This window comes from Diospyros lotus, chromosome 10, assembly GCF_014633365.1.
Source record: "Diospyros lotus cultivar Yz01 chromosome 10, ASM1463336v1, whole genome shotgun sequence".
In the NCBI taxonomy this organism is placed as follows: domain Eukaryota; kingdom Viridiplantae; phylum Streptophyta; class Magnoliopsida; order Ericales; family Ebenaceae; genus Diospyros; species Diospyros lotus.
The window spans coordinates 33,954,516-33,973,999 of NC_068347.1; the positions used below are offsets into that span (position 1 = coordinate 33,954,516).

A 19,484-nucleotide genomic window follows, 5' to 3' on the forward strand; every position below is an offset into this window, starting at 1 on the left:
AGATGGGTAATATACTTTATTAATAGTAATGTTTTCAAATGATAAGAATGGGACGACCAATTTTACCTAACCCCAGTAATTCTCCAACGGACAATATCAACATGTGGTTAGATCCAGGCTCCAGCGGGAGGATAAGGTGGAAGCCAGCTCAGCAGTGAAACCATCGTCAGCACTGATGAATGTATGTTCAATTTAACAGTGAATCCATTCGTCATTGCAGACTGATGAATGTATGTATCAATCCAAGGACAGTTAAACTAACCGGAAAGACTCGGGCCAAAATGGCGTCCAATCGTCACCGTTGACGTCATTGTCTCGGGCTATATATATGTGTGCATAGAGACAGGAGTTTGTATCAGAAGCGTCCATTGAAGAAGCAGATCCAGAAGCTCGAACATGGCCAGCCATCTTCGAATCCTTCTGGTTTTCTTCCCTGGGCAAGGCCACATCAATCCGTCTCTGCAATTTGCCAAGCGGCTCGGCGCCATGGGGGCCCATGTCACTCTTCTCACGGCCTACTCCGCGCTTAATCGCATGGCCGGCTCCAGGAACCCGCCGGAAGGCCTGACCTTCGCCGGATTCTCTGACGGATACGACGACGGGTGGCAAAAGGCCGACGACTTGAAGCTCTACGTTGCAGAGCTTAGGAGACGCGGGTCGGAGGCGGTGGCGGAGGTCATCAATTCCGCTGCGGGCGAGGGGCGGCCGTTCGTCCATGTTGTCTACACCATTTTTCTTCCGTGGGTCGGCCTGGTTGCTCGTTCTCTTCACGTTCCGTCAACTTTTCTCTGGATTCAACCGGCTACCCTTCTAGATGTCTACTTCTACTACTTCAATGGCTACGGCGACGAGATAAGGAAAAATTCAGGCGACCCTTCATGGTGCCTCGAGATTCCCGGGCTGCCCCGGCTCACCGGCGGCGAGCTCTCCTCCTTTGTGCAATCCCAGGATGAGATTTTGCTTCCAGTACTTAAGGAGCACTTCGATGTTCTCAAATCTGAAACAAATCCGAAAATTCTCGTCAACACGTTTGAGGCATTGGAACCCAAAACTTTGAAAGCCATCAAGAACCTGAAAATGGCGGCTGTTGGGCCGTTGATTCCGTCCGCATTTCTAAACGGGAAGCATCCGTCGGACACTTCTTTCTGCGGCGATATCTTTGAGAAATCCAAAGACTATGTCCACTGGTTGAACTCACAGCCCAAAGAATCCGTCGTTTATGTATCTTTCGGAAGCGTTTCTGTTCTATCGGAGCCACAAATGGAGGAGATTGCAAAAGGGTTGGTGAAATGCAACCGGCCATTTCTGTGGGTGGTGAGAAGAAACGAAAATGGCGAAAAGCAGGAAGAGAAGCTGAGCTGCAAAGACGAGCTAGAGGAGAAGGGTTTGATCGTGCCATGGTGTTCGCAGCTGGAGGTTCTGCAACACGAATCCTTGGGGTGCTTCGTGAGTCACTGCGGGTGGAATTCGACGGTGGAGAGCCTGGTTTCCGGCGTCCCGGTGGTGGCGTTCCCTCAGTGGACCGACCAGCCGACGAACGCGAAGCTGGTTGAGGATGTTTGGATGACGGGAAAACGAGTGGGTAAGAATGGGGAAGGAATTGTGGAAAGTGAGGAGATTTACAGATGTATAGAGATGGTGATGGGAGGGGATGAGATGAGGAGAAATGCCAAGAAATGGAAGGTTGTGGCCATGGAAGCTGCCATGGAAGGTGGGTCGTCGGACTTCAATCTCAAGGCTTTTCTGGATGATGTGAGAGCAGCGATATGATCGTGTGAGCTTCAAATCAAAGTTTAAGATATCGTGGTTATTTTTTAGGTATAGCACTCTTTTGATATTTAAAATATTAAAAGGTATTGTTTTAAGTTTTTATTCTAATAAAATATTTGTACATGCATGAATGTGTTGTGATATATGACATGAATAATCAGTTGATTGTGTTTCACCAATAATTTATAAATATAATTTTTAATTTTTAATTTATAAAAATATAAAAATATTATATTTTTTAATTATTAAATAATATCTTATCGTATATATTAAACTTTTTGTCATATGTAAATCTAATTTTTGTGCCCTAAAAACAACATCAAATAGGTTAAATATATCAAAAAATATTGCTATGTTGTCTACTATCGAATAAGTAATTGTCTGACTAATAAAGAGAGAGATTGGCCATGCATGTGATATGGGCCCACCCATTTCTCTTAGTCGGGCAATTGTTATGGTGTCTAATTACCTGACTAATAAAGAGAGAGATTGGCCATACATGTGACATGGGCCCACCCATTTCTCTTAGTCGGTCAATTGTTATGGTGTCTCTCAGTGGAGTAAGATAACAGTTGCCGTGTATCGGATTATAGACAGTAAACTTTTTATTTGCAACACAATAATATATTATAAAATGACACAATATTTTTAGATATATTAATATCACAATTCCTCAAAGTATATAGTTTAAGAATGAAGTATGATGTGACTTCAAACAATATTTTTTTAATTGAAATATGATTCATAAGTAATGATACGGTCACAGTGATTATTTTGTAACATTACTCATTTATAATGTTAACGGAGATAAAAAGGGCTCATCCGGCTCTCCCCCGGCTTCGATTTCACCCAGAAAAGCCCTGAGATTCACGGTCGATGATCCGCCTTCGCCGGCGGCTTCCAAAGCCAAATCCTTCCACTTTTTTGCATTCCTTCTCATCTCCTCCCCTTCCATCGCCATTTCTATGCACCTCTTGATCTCACCGCCTTCAACTATTCCTTCCTCGTTTTCCGTCAATCTGATCCCCGTCTTCCAGACATCTTCAATAAGCTTCGCGTTCGTCGCCTGGTCCGACCACTGTGGGAAACCCACCACCGGGACGCCGGAAACCAAGCTCTCCAATGATGAATTCCAGCCACAATGGCTCACGAAACATCCTAATGATGGGTGTTGCAGAACCTCCACTTGCGAGCACCATGGCACGATCATCCCAAGCTCTTCGAGTTCCTCCTTGCAGCTCAGCTTGTCTTCTTGCTTCTCGCCGTTCTCCGTTCTTCTCATCACCCACAAGAACGGCCGGCGGCTCTGTATTAGCCCCCGAGCAATCTCCTCTGTTTGTCGATTCGATAGAACCAAGAGGCTCCCGAATGACAAGTAAACAACGGATTCTTTCGGCTTCGAATTCAGCCATTCGATATAGTGATCTGCTGATTTCTGAAACAAGTCTCCTCCGAATGAAGTGTCGGATGGATCTTTCCCGTCCAAGAAAGCCGAGGGGATTAACGGCCCGACGGTGACCAGGTTGATGTTCTCGACGACTTTCAGTGCCTCCGGTTCCAATGTATCAAAGGTGTTGATGAGAATTTTTGGGTTTTTTTCTGAAGCAAGAAAATCTAGATGCTCTTGGACTAACGGCACTGCAAAGTCATAGACGTTTGAAGGTTTTATGACAGAGGGAAGGTCGCGGCTATGGAGTTGGGGCAGACCCGGCAAGTGGATGGACCACGACGGGTCGACGACATTCTCTCTGATGGCGTCGCCGTAGCCGTTCAAGTAATGGTAGTAAACGCCGAAAAGGGCGGCGGGCTGAATCCACAGAAATGTGGACGGAATGTTAAGATCACGAGCGATTTGGCCCACCCAAGGAAGAAGAATGGTGTAGACGACGTGGACAAAAGGCTGGCCGTTCGCCGCAGCGGAGGCGATCATATCCTCCACCGCCCTGGAGCCGAGCCGCCTCAGCTCAACCATGTAGTCGTTGACGTCGTCGGCGGTTTTAAAGCTGGCGGTGGCGCCGTCTGAGAAGCCGGCGAAGGTTAGGCCCGGCGGCGTAGCCGTGGTGGCCTTGCTCATGCGGGTAAGGCCAGAGGAGGCGGTGAGGAAGGTGACCTTGAGGCCCGCGGCGGCGAGGCGCTTGGCCAGCTGGAGTGATGGATTGATGTGGCCTTGGCCTGGGAACGTCACGAGGAGGACTCGAAGCTCTTCCATGGAAGCAGCAGCAGCTGTGGTAGCTGTGGTAGAGGAAGAAAGAAGAAGAAGACAAGTAGACGAAGAAGTAATAAAGAAGCTGTGAAATTAATTAATTTAATAGAACTACAAGCGACGTGGCCTGATGGTGAAGTGGATGATGACGTGTGGCGTGACGAACTGAGCGGATCTCGATCACTTCCACAACACGTTGTCATATAAATAATTTATGATTTATTTTATATTCCTTAAATATTCAAATCAAATAAAAGAATTCGGATTCTATGCAAAAAGCTGCTTCACGTGTATATATATTTAAATTACATTCCTTACCTTATCTGTCTATTCCCTCACATGTTTATCTGCAAATTCCCGATAATTAATATTTCAACAACACAAACCCATCATTTTATTTATCTTTTTATTTTCTGGAGCACAGACCGCCAATTGCTTGCTGATGCAGTGGTTTCTAGTGCCAGTGGTCACAAGAAGATAAAAATTCGTTACCCGACGGCCATCGTCGGCGAGGGTAGTGATCAGTTCGGCCAGTGATTTGCTCCCGGCGCGCCGCAGCTCGTCCATCACCCGGCCGGGAACGTCCTTCGGTAAGTTTCCGTCGGAGAAGGCGGCGTAGGAGAGGCCATCGATTTCAGGGAGGGTGGGCATTGAACGGAGGGCATGGAAGGTGGTGGCGAGAGTGACGCGTCCGGCGCTTGGCGAGCTCGAAAGTGGGGTTGAGCTGGCCCTGGGCTGGGCAGCAAACGAGAAGCAAGTGGCGGTTGGTCATGGCTGACGACCTTACTGTCCGGCGTTAATGGCAGAGTTGCAGAAGATGAGCTGAGACTGAGATTGATAAGAAACAAAGACACGGCCGTCATCTTTGACTATTTAGACTCTCAATTATAGAAGATGTGACGTTGCAACGTGGCTTCATGGTATTGGAGTATTTATGTATTATATATTTATATTAATATATGAATATTATTGAAAAATGTTATAATTAATTTACTATTTTTTTAACAAAATACATATTTAATTTTATACTAACATGTTTCTTTCATTTATACATTTAAATTTTTATTATTTTAAAAATACGTCTAAATTTATAATTTTGAATCATGGTTAAATTTTATATTATGTTAATAATATTTTTAAATTTATTATTTTCAATAAATTTATTAATTTAAAATAATAAAATATTTAAATATTTAAATAAAAAATATAAATACAAAAGCAAAATATATATTTGGTCATTTCTTTTTTGTGATCGAATCTCTGTATTTTGGAAGCATCTTTATTGCCCTTTACATTTTAATTTCGTCAATATTTGTTAGCAAAACTGTCGGGGTGGTAATTGAGTCTTAAAATAATTTATTAATAATTTTATAAATGCCCTTATCTATATATATATATATATATTATAATAAAATATTCGTTAAATTTTTTTCTCGCCCATTATCATTTTTTATTTTGATATTTTATTATATTTTATTTATTTTTTTATTTACTCGAAATAAAATTTTTATACATCATTAATTAAGTATAAATTTATGAAAAATGTATAATTTTTGAAACCTGTAAAAGATTTTATTCATGGTTAAATAATATTTGAAGAATATGTAAACATATTAGTATATGAAGAGACAAGATCTAATTCATATTATTAATTTTTAAATATTAACATAATATTTTAATTAAAATAAATTATAAAAAAAGACTTTTTTAAATCGAGAGAAATCTTGAGATATCATGTAATATCGTCAAATACCGACTGCCAAGTATATTTTTTAAAAAAATAAATTTAATTTTTTATTTTATTTTCCATAATTTACCTCTCATTCTCTCTTAATAAAACCACCACTCAAAACTCTAAAACCCTTAATTAGTTTCATGCAAAAAAAGTACAAATCTTATATATGTTTATGTTATTACTTAATTTCAAAAAATAATTAGTTTGTAGGTTATATTAAATTAGTTATTTAGGCAAAATTGAATTATTTTAAATAAGTCGGTTAAGTTATTTTGACAAAATTAATATTTTATATAGGTTATTTATATTTATCATATGTTGTCATATTTTTTTTGAAAATTTTTATGTTTTATATTTTTATTATTTATGTTAATAATTTATATAAATTATATGTTGTCATATTATTTATTATTTTATATGATTTATTTATATTTATTATATATTAAATTAATTATTAATTTATAAAAAATATGTAATTCTTGAAACTTATAAATAGAATTTATAGTTGTGAGATTGTTAATTTTAAATAAATTTAATACATATGAGCTTTGGTGCGTCGTACCAGAGACAAACTAGTTTTCAATAAAATTTTATAAATTATATATACTCTGTTAATAAAAATGATTAATATGGTATTTTTTTAATTATTGTTAAAAAATACTCACCAAATTGAAATTTAGGAGGTTAAGAGGATATTTCTAAAAACAGGGATATGTGAATTAAGAATTTTAAATTGATCTTTATATACATTATTAATAAAGATGGGTAATATATACTTTTATTAAAAGTTATGTTTTCAAAAGATAAGAATGGGACAACCAATTTTACCTAACCCTGGTAATTATCCAAAGGACAATATCAACATGTGGTTAAATGTATGTGTGCATAGACTCGGCCCAAAATGGGGTCCAATTGTCACCGTTGACGTCATTGTCTCGGGCTATATGTATGTGCGCATGGAAAATGCTATTTGTACATAAGTTTTTATATAAAAAGCTTATATAGATGATATATCACAATATTTTGATATTAAAAAATGTGATATTTTGTGACCTGTTCATCCTTTTTTCTCTTTCTCCCCTTCCTTCGCCACTGCAACTTCACCCGTCGCCGCCTCGCCTCGCCTCACCTCGTTGTCGTTGCTTGTCGCTGCTATTACTGCCGTTACTGGGGCTGATGGTGTGAGAGGGAGAGCGAGAGAGAGACAAGGAGAGAGAGATGGTTTGGGCATTTGGGTCATTAATTACAAGGGTAAAATAGATATTTTAATTTTTCTATAAATATTTCTGTAATATATGTTCTGTACAATAGCATGACTCATATGTGCATAGAGGAGTAATGCTATTCGGCCTTCCACAACGCCACCCTCAAAGCCACCAACAATGCAATTACAAATCTACCCATCAATATAATTACAGATATACCCTTAATACATAATACCCACAACAACTCATCTTCCCTCTATCAGACTTTCTCCAGTGCTTCTCTGCTCATCCTTCTTCCCCCTCCCCCCCCCCTTCTCTCTCTCTCGTCCCGTGCCATAGCGTCTTCAGCGTCCTCGTTCCGGCCCCTATCTACAAGGAGGTAAGTCTTTATGATTTTAAGCAAAGTTCCATGATACACGTATATACTTACGATTTGGGTTTAACCGAAACTTTGAACTTAGATCTACGGAGCTTCAGCCGTTGGATGTTACTAATTTTTGGGTATGTTGGTCGATGGGCCCTTGGGTGTCGGGTGGTTGCCTCTGATCGCCGGAAACCACTGGCCAGGGTGGCCGGTGGCGGTTGGCAGTGCGTTTTTAAGTTGTGGCCCAAAATTAAAATTCAGATGTATAAAAATCCAACCGTTAAATCTGTCCAATTTTGTGTGTTAACCCCCCTTGACTTGATGTTTCTAATCGTGGGAAATCCGGTCGGCAGTGGTCGCTGGCGGCCGCTGATGGCGACAGATGTGGGCGGAAATCTCTGTTTCTGTTTCTCTCATTTTTTTTTTTTTAAATATTCATCTACCATATTATATTTTTAAAGTATTCACTTTCTATAATTTTTTAGATTTTATTGCAGACAATAAATTCTTAAAGAAAGCCTCAATGAATTGCATAGGTATGGTTGCCTGCTCGGTTGTTACTGGTTTTTCTATGATTTTTTTAGGTAATTTCATATTATTTCAAGGGCTAATTGCTTTTACAGAGCCAATTCCCTAGTTGAAAGTGCTTCCGTTTGCTGTGCATTTTCTCTGGTTTTGTTTAGGTTTCAATCTATTTGGTAGATTTTATAATTCAAGATGGACTAGCTATTGGCTTTTATGGCTTACGGGGCAGGGTCCCTTATTTTATTATTTCTGTTTGCTTTTTGACATGTGAAGAAAAATAAAACAAGAAAAAAAAAAATTTGCAATCACGTTTTGGTTATATCCTTGTGCTTTGCATGCATCTTTTGTAACTAATCTCTTGTGTTGCAGGCTGCTCATTATCAAAACTTGGAAGGTTGATACTCATGGAATGCATATGGTGCTTATTTTTGACACGGTTGAATCTTTCATGCCAACAGACACACCTCATCTACAATACAATTCGATGACAACTCACCAGATGTCCGAGAGCATTAAGAAATAGTATAGCCAAAAAATTTTAAGGAGCTGTTTATGAAGAGCATTTTGTTAGCAAAGTGCAAATCAATTTATTGTCATCAGACAAGCTAAGATGCACATTTTAAGTCGCTTAAACTTGTATTTTATTGTCATCAGAATGACAGTGTCTTGTGATTGAATTTCCTGTTCTTGTTGCCCAAACCAATTTAAGATGTACATTACGTTACTTAAAACTAGCATCTCTATGAAGAATCCAATCTTGTGTTTGAATTTCTTATGTACATTAAGTTACTTCAAACTAACACCTTTATGAAGAATCCAATCACATATATGTAGAACAAAATTATCCTGACTGTTAAGATCATCATCAATCGCAGATTCAATAAAATAATCGCTTTATTAATCACAACCACATATATTATCATTTTGGTTCACGTACTCGCAGAAGTGTCAACCCATATTGCACAATTTCTTCAGAAACACATTTACTACACAAATACCATACATAAAAGAGCCCATTCATTCATTGTCTCTCTCCCTTGAAAACACAGTACCTCCAACACTCCCTTGAAAACACAGTAGACATCATCCACGATGACAGTTGATCTAACACATTCAAAATGAAAAAAACAATTCAAACACAACCAAATCAGAAACAATTTCCAAATGATGCATGATTCTTCGCGAAAGAAAGCGCAAACGAAAACCAAATCAAGCACAGCATCAATTGTTTCATCTCATTATCTTGGGCTGAAGTCTTTCCCACATTCTCTTCTTCGGAAGCTAAATCTCTTATCCGTCCAACAGTATCTTCTTCAGCAACAAAAGAGGTGGTAATACTAACAAGTGGAAATATGGTTACTTTTGAAGCTTGGTTGAAAATAGCAATGGAAACTGCACTGGACCTGCAAGATAATAGATAAAATTTTAAAGCTCAATTTACTCCATAATTGGAATTCAAAAAATTATCATAGGTCATAAAACTTGATGGCTGGAAAATTAATTTGACTGATAAACATCGACAAAAAATACATGAAGCATCTTGCTGAAGAAACAAATAACCATATTATGAAACGATTATAGATCAAATAAAACGCTTTTGTCATTTGAAAAAATATATGATCCGAAGCGCAAGCCGAGTCCGACTACTACTGCGAGGCCCAGGCCTAGTAGGGTCGAACGGGTGAACCCAACTTACATAAGAATTAAATTAAATAAACGCAACACTTGCAGGGAAAAAAAAAAACGCACTGCCAGTGGCCACCGGCCACCATGCGGCCACTGTGGCCGGTGGTTTTCGACGATCAGAAGCAACCACCCGACACCCTTATCCCCATCGACCAACATACCAAAAAACCAACAAGATCCAACGGCCGAATCTACATAGATCTAAGTTTAAACTTTCGGCCAAACTCAAATCTTAAGTATATACATATTTCTTGGAACTTTGCTTAAAATCATAGACTTACCTCCTTGTAAATCGGGGACGGAACGAGGACGACGGAAAGAAGCAGCCGGAATCTGCATTGGGATCCATGTCTCCGACGTCTCCGACATTCAAAGCCACTGATGCTTGGCTTCCATTAGCTTCTGAATTCTCAGCCATTGCCTGATTCCCATTTCTGGAAACAGTAATGAGAGAGAGAGAGAGAGAGAGAGAGAGAGGGGGGGGGGGGTTGGGGGAGGAGGGGGGGGCAAAGCCGGCCCTGGGCCAGGGCTACCAGGGCCATAGCCCAGGGCCCACAAATGAGATGGCACAATTTTTTTTTTTAAACTTTTGTATATATGTATATAAGAAATTAAAAAAAATTAACAAAAGAAGTTGCCACTTGTACCTATCAAAAGAAAATTTCATTACTATTTTTATTTTGTTGGTACATGTGATGATTGTTTTTACTTTGATTAATTATGAAGGATAAAAGTAGGGGTGTTAATGGTTCGGATTGGTCCGGTTTTATAAGAATTAACAAAAGAAGTTGCCACTTGTACCCTATCAAAAGAAGATTTCATTGCTATTTTTATTTTGTTAGTACATGTGACGATTGTTTTTACTTCGATTAATTGTGGAGGATAAAAGTAGGGGTGTTAATGGTTTGGATTGGTTCGGTTCTATAAGAATCCAATAACCGAACCATTTTTAAAGGTTATCAAAAAATAAGAATCGTAACCGAATCATTACATATATAAAATCAAACCATAACCAATCCGTCACACCGGACCAATTTCGGTTTTATCCAATTAACATTTAACTTCTAAATATTTTTGTAAAATATAAAATTACAAACAAATTTGTTAATTAAAATAAAACCATAACTTCATTAATGCTTCAGGTCTTGAAGTAAAAGTAAGACAAAATAATTTATAGACTATCTTATCAAATGAGATTACATCGACCATTTAGTATAGCAATAGCGCATAAAATGTTAGAAATAAAAGAGTTCATGAATCTCACTAGTTTCCTAAGAAGTGATACTATTTATGCATATGTATATATATATTCTCAAAAAATTATAATATATATAAGTATAATATCGGTTCCAGTTCGGTTCGAACCATGGTTTGAAAAAAAAAATCAATAACCAAACTAAATATATTGGTTCTTAATTTTTTAGAACCAGAACCTAACCATTGAACCATAGAACCAATCCAAAAGGCATGATTCGGTTCGATTTGGTCCAGTTCATCGGTTTTTGGATATTTTTTGACAACTTTAGATGAAAGAGAGATTAATCAAATCAAGAAATGCTTACGGAGATTCGGGAGGAAGTATGTAGACTTAAATATGTTGTTTTCATTTTTTAATGCAATACTTACAATGCAAGGTCCTCTTTTTCCTTCATTTGAGATTTTGTTCCATTGAATTTTACTCAAATAAGATTTTAATGAGGTCCCAAATTATTTTTTCTTATCTTTTATAAATTTTTATAATTTTAATAAAAATAATTAATTAATAATTTTATTTTTTTATTTAATTTATATAAATGGGCACACTTAAAAAAATTTGCCCTGGGCCTCCAAAAACTCAGGACCGGCTCTAAGGGGGGGAGAAGGATGCGCAGAAAGGGAAACACGGAGAGAGTGAGAGAGAGAAGAAGATTTTGAATTTTGTTTGCAAAATTTTATTCTTAAATATCGCGATATCTTACGAAAATATCGCAAGATTTTGTGGGGTGGCACTGAGGGTGGCGTTGTGGAAGACCGAATAGCATTACTCTGCATAGAGACGGTGCTTGTTTGTATCAGAAGCGTCCATTGAAGAAGCAAATCCAGAAGCTCGAACATGGACAACCATCTTCGAATCCTTCTGGTTTTCTTCCCGGGGCAAGGCCACATCAACCCGTCTCTGCAATTGGCCAAGCGGCTCGGCGCCATGGGGGCCCAAGTCACTCTTCTCACGACCTACTCCGCGCTTAATCGCATGGCCGGCTCCAGGAACCCGCCGGAAGGCCTGAGCTTCGCCGGATTCTCAGACGGATATGACTACGGGTGGCAAAAGGCCGACGACTTGAAGCTCTACGTTGCAGAGCTTAGGAGACGCGGGTCGGAGGCGGTGGCGGAGGTCATCAATTCCGCCGCGGGCGAGGGGCGGCCGTTCGTCCATGTTGTCTACACAATTTTTCTTCCGTGGGTCGGCCGGGTTGCTCGTTCGCTTCACGGTCCGTCGACGTTTCTCTGGATTCAACCGGCTACTCTTCTTGATATCTACTTCTACTACTTCAACGGCTATGGCGACGAGATAAGGAAAAATTCAGGCGACCCTTCATGGTGCCTCGAGATAAGGAAAAATTCAGGATGACGGGAAAACGAGTGGGAAAGAATGGGGAAGGAATTGTGGAAAGTGAGGAGATTTACAGATGTATAGAGATGGTGATGGGAGGGGATGGGATGAGGAGAAATTCCAAGAAATGGAAGGTTTTGGCCATGGAAGGTGGGTCGTCGGACTTCAATCTCAAGGCTTTTCTGGATGATGTGAGAGCAGCGATATGATCGAGTGAGCTTCAAATCAAAGTTCAAGATATGGTGGTTATTTTTGGGTATAGCACCTCTGGAGGTGTAAATGTTATTTTTTGACATTTAAAATATTTAAAGTTATTATTTTAAATTTTTAATATATAATATTTGTATATATACGAATGGTACGTGAATTATCAGTTAATAATATTTAACATCAAATTGGTTAAATGTATCAAATTACAGACACTAAAAATATTTTTAAAATAATAATATATGATAAAATGGCACAAATATCCTCAAGAATTTATAATATTTTTAGACATATTAATGTCACACGGCTCTTCAAAGAATATAATTCATGAAGAGCCGTGACATTTTCTGTCTAACATTTTTTCTAATAAAAATAGGATATATAACTAATGATATTGTTACATATATCATTTATAATGTTAACGGAGTAAAAAGGAATTATCGGGCTCCCCCAGCTTTGATTTCACCCAGAAAAGCCCTAAGATTCACGGCCGATGATCCGCCGTCGCCGGCGGCTTCCATAGCCAAATCCTTCCACTTTTTCGCATTCCTTCTCATCTCCTCCCCTTCCATCGCCATTTCTATGCACCTCTTGATCTCACCGCCTTCGACTATTCCTTCCTCGTTTTCCGTCAATCTGATCCCCGTCTTCCAGACATCTTCAATAAGCTTCCCGTTCGTCAACTGATCCGCCCACTGTGGGAAACCCACCACCGGGACGCCGGAAACCAAGCTCTCCAATGATGAATTCCAGCCGCAATGGCTCACGAAACATCCTAATGATGGGTGTTCCAGAACCTCCACTTGCGAGCACCATGGTACTATCATCCCAAGCTCTTCAAGTTCCTCCATGCAGCTCAGCTTGTCTTCTTGCTTCTCGCCGTTATCCGTTCTTCTCATCACCCACAAGAACGGCCGGCGGCTCTGTATTAGCCCCCGAGCAATCTCCTCTGTTTGTCGATTCGATAGAACCGAGAGGCTCCCGAATGACAAGTAAACAACGGATTCTTTCGGCTTCGAATTCAGCCATTCGAGATAGTGATCTTCTGATTTCTGAAACAAGTCTCCTCCAAATGAAGTGTCGGATGGATCTTTCCCGTCCAAGAAAGCCGAGGGGATTAACGGCCCGACGGTGACCAGGTTGATGTTCTCGACGACTTTCAGTGCCTCCGGTTCCAATGCATCAAAGGTGTTGATGAGAATTTTTGGCTTTTTTTCTGAAGCAAGAAAATCTAGATGCTCTTGGACTAACGGCACTGCAAAGTCATAGACGTTTGAAGGTTTTATGAAAGAGGGAAGGTCGCGGCTATGGAGTCGGGGCAGACCCGGTAAGTGGATGGACCACGACGGGTCGACGACATTCTCTCTGATGGCGTCGCCGTAGCCGTTCAAGTAATGGTAGTAAACGCCGAAAAGGGCGGCGGGCTGAATCCACAGAAATGTGGACGGAATGTTAAGATCACGAGCGATTTGGCCCACCCAAGGAAGAAGAATGGTGTAGACGACGTGGACAAAAGGCTGGCCGTTCGCCGCGGCGGAGGCGATGATATCCTCCACCGCCCTGGAGCCGAGCCGCCTCAGCTCAACCATGTAGTCGTTGACGTCGTTGGCGGTTTTAAAGCTTGCGATGGCGCCGTCGGAGAAGCCGGCGAAGGTTAGGCCCGGCGGCGTAGCCGTGGTGGCCTTGCTCATGCGGGTAAGGGCGGAGGAGGCGGTGAGGAAGGTGACCTTGAGGCCCGTGGCGGCGAGGCGCTTGGCCAGTTGGAGTGATGGATTGATGTGACCTTGGCCTGGGAACGTCACGAAGAGGACTCGAAGCTCTTCCATGGAAGCAGCAGCTTGGGTAGAGGAAGAAGAAGAAGTAAGAAAGAATCTGTGAAATTAATTAATTTAATATAACTACAAGCGACGTGGCCTGATGGTGAAGTGGATGATGACGTCTGGCGTGACGAACTGAGCGCATCCGGATCACTTCCACCACACGTTGGTCTGGTCCAGTCACGATAAGTTAAATTTACGTCACTAAATCGTGGATATAATTTTTTATCTTATATAATAAGATAAAGTCTTTATTTATAATCTATTTTTTTTTTTAAAAAAAATTAAGAACACGAGCTGAGATTTCGATAATTTTAATAATTTATAATTTATTTTATATTTTTTAAATATTTAAATAAAATAAAAGAATTCTGCTTCCATGCGAAAGGCTGCTTCACGTGTATATATATTTAAATTACATTCTTTACCTTGTCTGTTTATTCCCTCACGTGTTTATCTGCAATTCCCCATAATTAATATTTCAACAAGCATATTCGACCAGACAAATTCATCATTTTATTTATTTATTATTTTTTTTTTCTGGAGCACAGACCACCTATTGCTGCAGTGGTTTCAAGTGCCAGTGGTCACAAGAAGAGACAAATGGAGATTAATTACTGTTGATGTATCATAGGTGACGCTCGTTAAAAAAAAAAAAAATTTAAAAACTCAAAATAATCTTAGACCATCTCCAACCCTACCCTAAATTTAGGGTAAAACCTTCTCCAATTCACCCCCAAATTTGGAGAGACTTTTACAATTCTTGGAAAATCATAAAACTTTGAAATCAATCATAAAATTTTTCTCTTGATGGGCGATTATCCTTTCGAATAAAACATAAATAGAATAATTTTAATATCAAAATCTCTTTGAAATATTTTTTTAAAAAATAGGCATTATTTATAAAAAATTTAATTTTAATAAATTTTAAAATATTAAAATAGACATTATTTAAAAAAATTAATTTTAATAAATCTCATAAAACTCTATATTTCTCCTGATGAGCTCTTATTCTTGAAAATTGTATATTTTTAATACTAATTTTTAATTTTTAAGTCCTTAGCATCTGAGTTAAACATTTTGTGTTTGTGTGGGCCTACAAATACTCATAATTTGACTTTTAAGAAAAAAAAATTAGAAACGAATGTGAAGATTGGTGAAAATTTTTCAAAGGATAACTTCAAAAAAGAAACTGATTTACTCTTTTGAAAATTGTATAAATTAGATCATTCTTAATTTTCTCGTATTTTATATATAATTTATAATAATATGTAAATTTATTATTGATTTTTCAAAGGATAGAACGACGCATAATTTAGACTGCGTTCTCTTTGCTTTTTAATTTTCAGTTTTGAGTTTTGAATTTATTTTCAGTTTTTCGTTTTGGTAGCCTGTTTTTAGTAAATTGAAAACGCATTATCTTTGTCATTTTGAAAAATTATTTCTCAAAACAGAAAATTAGAAAACGCGTTTTCTTTGAAATTTTAAAAATAATTTTTAATGATATTTTATTTAATAAATTTGATTATTCAATAAATTAGAAATATTAAATGTTAATATATTATTAAAAATATATATATTTTAAAGTTAGTGAATTTTGTAATATTTTTTTCATTACAATAATAAAATATGAATAAATAAATGTGTTTTAAGTTTAGAGTTTGTTTTGGATGAAAATACTCAAAACAACTTTTTGTTGTTTTGAGTTTTCTTTATAATTTTTTTTATTTTTAAAAATAACAAAGAGAACGCATTTTCATTATTTTAGAAAATCGAAATGTAACATCTCGAAATTTGGGAATTAAATAAATGATTATTAATTTATTTGGGTATTTGGAGAATTAAAAAAAAATATTTATTTATGTAATTTTGAGGAAGTAGGAAATTTAAATAAATTATTGGGAGTATTTATAAAAGGGTTAACTAAATTACTTTGGTAGAATTTTTGGAGAATTCGGGGTTTGAGTGTAATAAGAAGGAAAGTGAAGTTCAGGCCAGTGTGCAATTAATAGAAAATGTGGGAGCTGAAATGTAAATTTTGAAAATGGCGATAAGTCACCTTAAATTTAGTTAAATGTGTATATATGTATGAAGGTGAGTGCCAACCGAGCGGTTATGCGTGCGCGTGTGCATGCGAGAGGACGCGAGCCTCCGCGCGCGCGAGAAAATTTGCTGATTTTTATCAGCCATAAAACGCCAAAACGGCGCCGTTTTGATTAGGCAGTGCGCAGCCCTTGGCTGCCACGTGGCGCGCGCTGGTGCGTCCGCGCTGCCACTCTCCCACGCCCTCTGTGTTTCTCGCATTTTAAGGCCAAATTGGCCCTATTTTTGGCCGATTTTCCTGGGGTTCGGGCTGCAATTTAAAGCTTCAATTGAAGCTTAATTGGAGATTAAAAATGAGAGGAGAACAGACGCGAAGCAGCGAGGAAAAAAGGGAGAAAATAGAAGAGAAATTCAGGAAAAATAATTTTTCTCCGTGCAAGTGAAAATCTGAAGAGTGAGGTAGGTTAATCAGCTTGTATTTAACATTCTCTACGAATTAAATCGTATTTTTAGGCTGTATTTTGGTTTATTTTAGCGTTAATATTATTTTACAGTGTGCGAGCATTTAAGGCCAGAAATCTGCAAAATAGGCAAGCTCTCTTTACCATCTAAATTTTAGTGGCTTCATATTCCTGTAATAGTTTCGATTTTATACCGATTTAGTTAGGTTATCGAAAATACGCGTAGGGATTTTAAATCGAAGCTTAGTTTTAATAGTAAAATGTATTTAATTGTGCAGCGGTTGAGCCAGGAGGTGGGAATCCGCTAGAAAAAAAGGCAAGCTCCTAACCCTCTCCTCATGTTCTTTAATTCTCGTAAAAGACCACATAATTTCCTGTATATTATCACCTCCCTTACTCTAATTCGGCGCATAGCCTTATTTGTTGGATTATTATCCATTTGTGTTTATGTAAATTAAATTCAGGACTTCTAGAGTTTTATTTGTTGTGAGTTTACGGGGGTTTGTATCGCCCCCATTCCTTTGGGAATGATGCTGAACCAGTTTGGGAACTAGGTTTCTAGACGTGCGGGTTTATGTACGATTTTATTATGTTTATTTACAGTTTTCTTGGATTTATTTATGGTTCGGTTAGAGCTATCGAGCAGAAAGGCAGGGGTCGGTTGTTGGTGACGTTAGGGTAGACTATTATATGGCCCTGAAGTGGACCGTCGGGTGGACACTCCTTGTCACTGGCCGTTGACCGGTGCCAGGCACTGCTGACTAGCTCTGCCAGTATGTGATTTACTGCACGTTTAGATTTATTATATTGTTGTTCATGACTTGATATGCACATGGGTACGGGTTGCATATTGGAATATTCATTTATTGAGTATGCTTGGACACGAACATGCTAGCTTGGTCAGGTTGCATCCAGCACGGGCATATGCATCGCGTGTGGTTTAATATGTGGGCGGAGCATGGCCTGATGCCTGGATGTATGGGCGCCTTGTATCATGTTGATGCTCATTACGCCATTGCATTTTATGTGCATTGCATGGATACTAGTAGTATTTAGTTCTCGGACGGGAGTACCGTTCTGAGGGAGCTTATGGCTCGGCTGTCGGGAGTACCGACAGGGACAGGTGTCGGGAGTACTGACATGGACGGGTGACGGGAGTACCGACCCGGGACAGCGCTCACAGGTTTGCTGGAGGTATTTGTTACCGTCCAGGGCAGCGACAGGTTAGTATGGGACTTGGGTGCCAGGTGTCTTATGTGGGCCCCAAGGACCGGTATATGCTTTTATTATGCTATACTATTTTGTTGTAGCGTCTCATGGCTTGTGTGTACCTGGGGGTTTATTCTGGGGAGAGATTTCTGGTTTTGTGTAGCCTTCAGCCTTTCTTTCCTTATGCTTGCTGAGTCTCTCGACTCACCTTGTTTTTCCATCATTCTAGGTAATGACAGCGTGGGTCATGGCAAGGGAGTTATCTTTTAGCGGCAGAGTCGGTGTGGTGTACAGGCAGTCCCGTCAATCCCTGTCGACTCTGATGGTTGAGTAGAGTTTACTCTATCATTTTTACTGTACTAGATCTTTCCTCGAGTCTCGTGTATGTCGGCACAGGAGTTTGTCATTATTTATATATCATATGACCGCTGTGATAGCGGGGTACTCGTAGTGCATGCATGTGTTTAGCTTTGTTTCCGCTGTTCTTATTTTTGTGTATGCATGCCAGATGGGGGTCTATGTCTCGTGTTTCATTATTTTCCCCTTCCGTAAGTGCTCCCGTTCGGCTAGTCCGGGCGGCTGGGATATTCGGGCAGGAGTGCTTACACGAAAACTAAAAATGACTTGAAAATAGCAAAGAGAATGCAACCTTAACTTTTGAGTAAATATATAATTTTAAAAAAACACCAATAAGTGTTTACAAAAACTTAAAAGTAAAGCATATCCCGAGCTTCACATTAAATATAAAAAATATAAAATATAAGAAAAAATTTAAATTATTAATATATATATATATATTTCACCTAACCTCATGAATATATATGCGCAAATGTTAGAGGAGATTTTCATCATCTTTATTATTTAAATCCATCCAGCATTACACTTCTCTTAGTATTATTTAAATTTTTAACATGAGAGTTAATAATTCTATTATCAATTCTTAATTATTTTTCAAAATAAGCATTTAGGGTATAAAGTATACCTATAATTTGAATCACGGTTTGGTAATAATATCAATTCTCAATTATAATAGCTCGAAATAAAAGAGTAGACAATGTACGTAATACAAAATCGTGAATTCATATACATCCCTAATCATTATTTAATCTTTTGATGCGGGTGTTAATATTTATTTAAATTAAAAAAATTAACTTTTATTTGAGATCTTTTATTTTAATAAAATTAATAAATTTTTAATTAAATCAAAACTATTTTTAAAGATAAGGGTGGTACCCTGGTAGGAGAAAAATGATTGGTTGACCCTTCCTTGCCTATCAGCTAGACTCATGAAAAAGTGGCCACTAGCCCGCCAGACACTTCAACTCACAATTGCCCCAACAAACGCTAGCCGTCCCATGTTTCGCTGGAATAATGATATTTATCTAGATCATGGATAAATCTTCAATTTATGTAGTACATTTTTATTAAGTATTGTTTTTATTATTTAATAAAAAATAAAACTTAAATTAAATTTATTTTTAATTTAGATAAATAATATTACTCTGCTGGTATTAAAGATGGTATTAGAATTAATATTAAAAATATACATATTTTGAAAAGAAAGTTTATCTATTTATAAAAAGGACTATAGAATTTTTAAAATTAATTTTTTTAAATAATATTTATTTTAATATTTTAAAATCCACTACTATTATAGATAATATTTATT

At 38.1% G+C, this 19,484-nt stretch overlaps 5 protein-coding genes and 1 long non-coding RNA gene across 6 annotated transcripts; 3 read left to right on the forward strand and 3 right to left on the reverse strand.

Moving 5' to 3' along the window:
* The first annotated feature begins 346 nt into the window (after nucleotides 1-346).
* LOC127810794 (crocetin glucosyltransferase, chloroplastic-like) lies at nucleotides 347-1,897 on the forward strand. The gene has a single exon (XM_052350346.1). It carries the CDS (start codon nucleotides 397-399, stop codon nucleotides 1,768-1,770), a length of 1,374 nt encoding a protein of 457 aa, XP_052206306.1. The 5' UTR covers nucleotides 347-396; the 3' UTR covers nucleotides 1,771-1,897.
* Nucleotides 1,898-2,476: 579 nt separating this feature from the next.
* Nucleotides 2,477-4,799, reverse strand: LOC127811473 (crocetin glucosyltransferase, chloroplastic-like). The gene has a single exon (XM_052351377.1). It carries the CDS (start codon nucleotides 3,977-3,979, stop codon nucleotides 2,561-2,563), a length of 1,419 nt encoding a protein of 472 aa, XP_052207337.1. The 5' UTR covers nucleotides 3,980-4,799; the 3' UTR covers nucleotides 2,477-2,560.
* Nucleotides 4,800-6,336: 1,537 nt separating this feature from the next.
* LOC127811476 (uncharacterized) lies at nucleotides 6,337-8,533 on the forward strand. The gene is made up of 2 exons (XR_008025691.1): nucleotides 6,337-7,292; nucleotides 8,172-8,533. It is a non-coding gene; the product is annotated as an uncharacterized LOC127811476 (long non-coding RNA).
* Nucleotides 8,534-8,678: 145 nt separating this feature from the next.
* LOC127811475 (uncharacterized) lies at nucleotides 8,679-9,989 on the reverse strand. The gene is made up of 2 exons (XM_052351379.1): nucleotides 9,770-9,989; nucleotides 8,679-9,205 (listed from the first exon to the last, which is right to left on the reverse strand). Exons 1-2 carry the CDS (start codon nucleotides 9,904-9,906, stop codon nucleotides 8,950-8,952), a joined length of 393 nt encoding a protein of 130 aa, XP_052207339.1. The 5' UTR covers nucleotides 9,907-9,989; the 3' UTR covers nucleotides 8,679-8,949.
* A 1,591-nt stretch (nucleotides 9,990-11,580) lies between these two features.
* On the forward strand, nucleotides 11,581-12,096 carry LOC127811262 (UDP-glycosyltransferase 75C1-like). The gene has a single exon (XM_052350973.1). It carries the CDS (start codon nucleotides 11,581-11,583, stop codon nucleotides 12,094-12,096), a length of 516 nt encoding a protein of 171 aa, XP_052206933.1.
* Nucleotides 12,097-12,509: 413 nt separating this feature from the next.
* LOC127811474 (crocetin glucosyltransferase, chloroplastic-like) lies at nucleotides 12,510-14,111 on the reverse strand. The gene has a single exon (XM_052351378.1). The coding sequence runs from the start codon at nucleotides 14,109-14,111 to the stop codon at nucleotides 12,723-12,725; it is 1,389 nt and encodes a 462-aa protein (XP_052207338.1). The 3' UTR covers nucleotides 12,510-12,722.
* Nucleotides 14,112-19,484: the final 5,373 nt, after the last annotated feature.

Excerpts from the sequence above, each read along its gene's own strand:
- LOC127811474 (XM_052351378.1), bottom strand. The coding sequence starts at position 14,111 with ATGGAAGAGCTTCGAGTCCTCTTCGTGACGTTCCCAGGCCAAGGTCAC.
- LOC127811473 (XM_052351377.1), bottom strand. The coding sequence starts at position 3,979 with ATGGAAGAGCTTCGAGTCCTCCTCGTGACGTTCCCAGGCCAAGGCCAC.
- LOC127811475 (XM_052351379.1), bottom strand. The coding sequence starts at position 9,906 with ATGGCTGAGAATTCAGAAGCTAATGGAAGCCAAGCATCAGTGGCTTTG. Across the intron at positions 9,206-9,769 it reads CGTCCCCGATTTACAAGGAG|GTCCAGTGCAGTTTCCATTG; the intron begins GTAAGTCTATGA and ends ATTATCTTGCAG.
- LOC127810794 (XM_052350346.1), top strand. The coding sequence starts at position 397 with ATGGCCAGCCATCTTCGAATCCTTCTGGTTTTCTTCCCTGGGCAAGGC.
- LOC127811262 (XM_052350973.1), top strand. The coding sequence starts at position 11,581 with ATGGACAACCATCTTCGAATCCTTCTGGTTTTCTTCCCGGGGCAAGGC.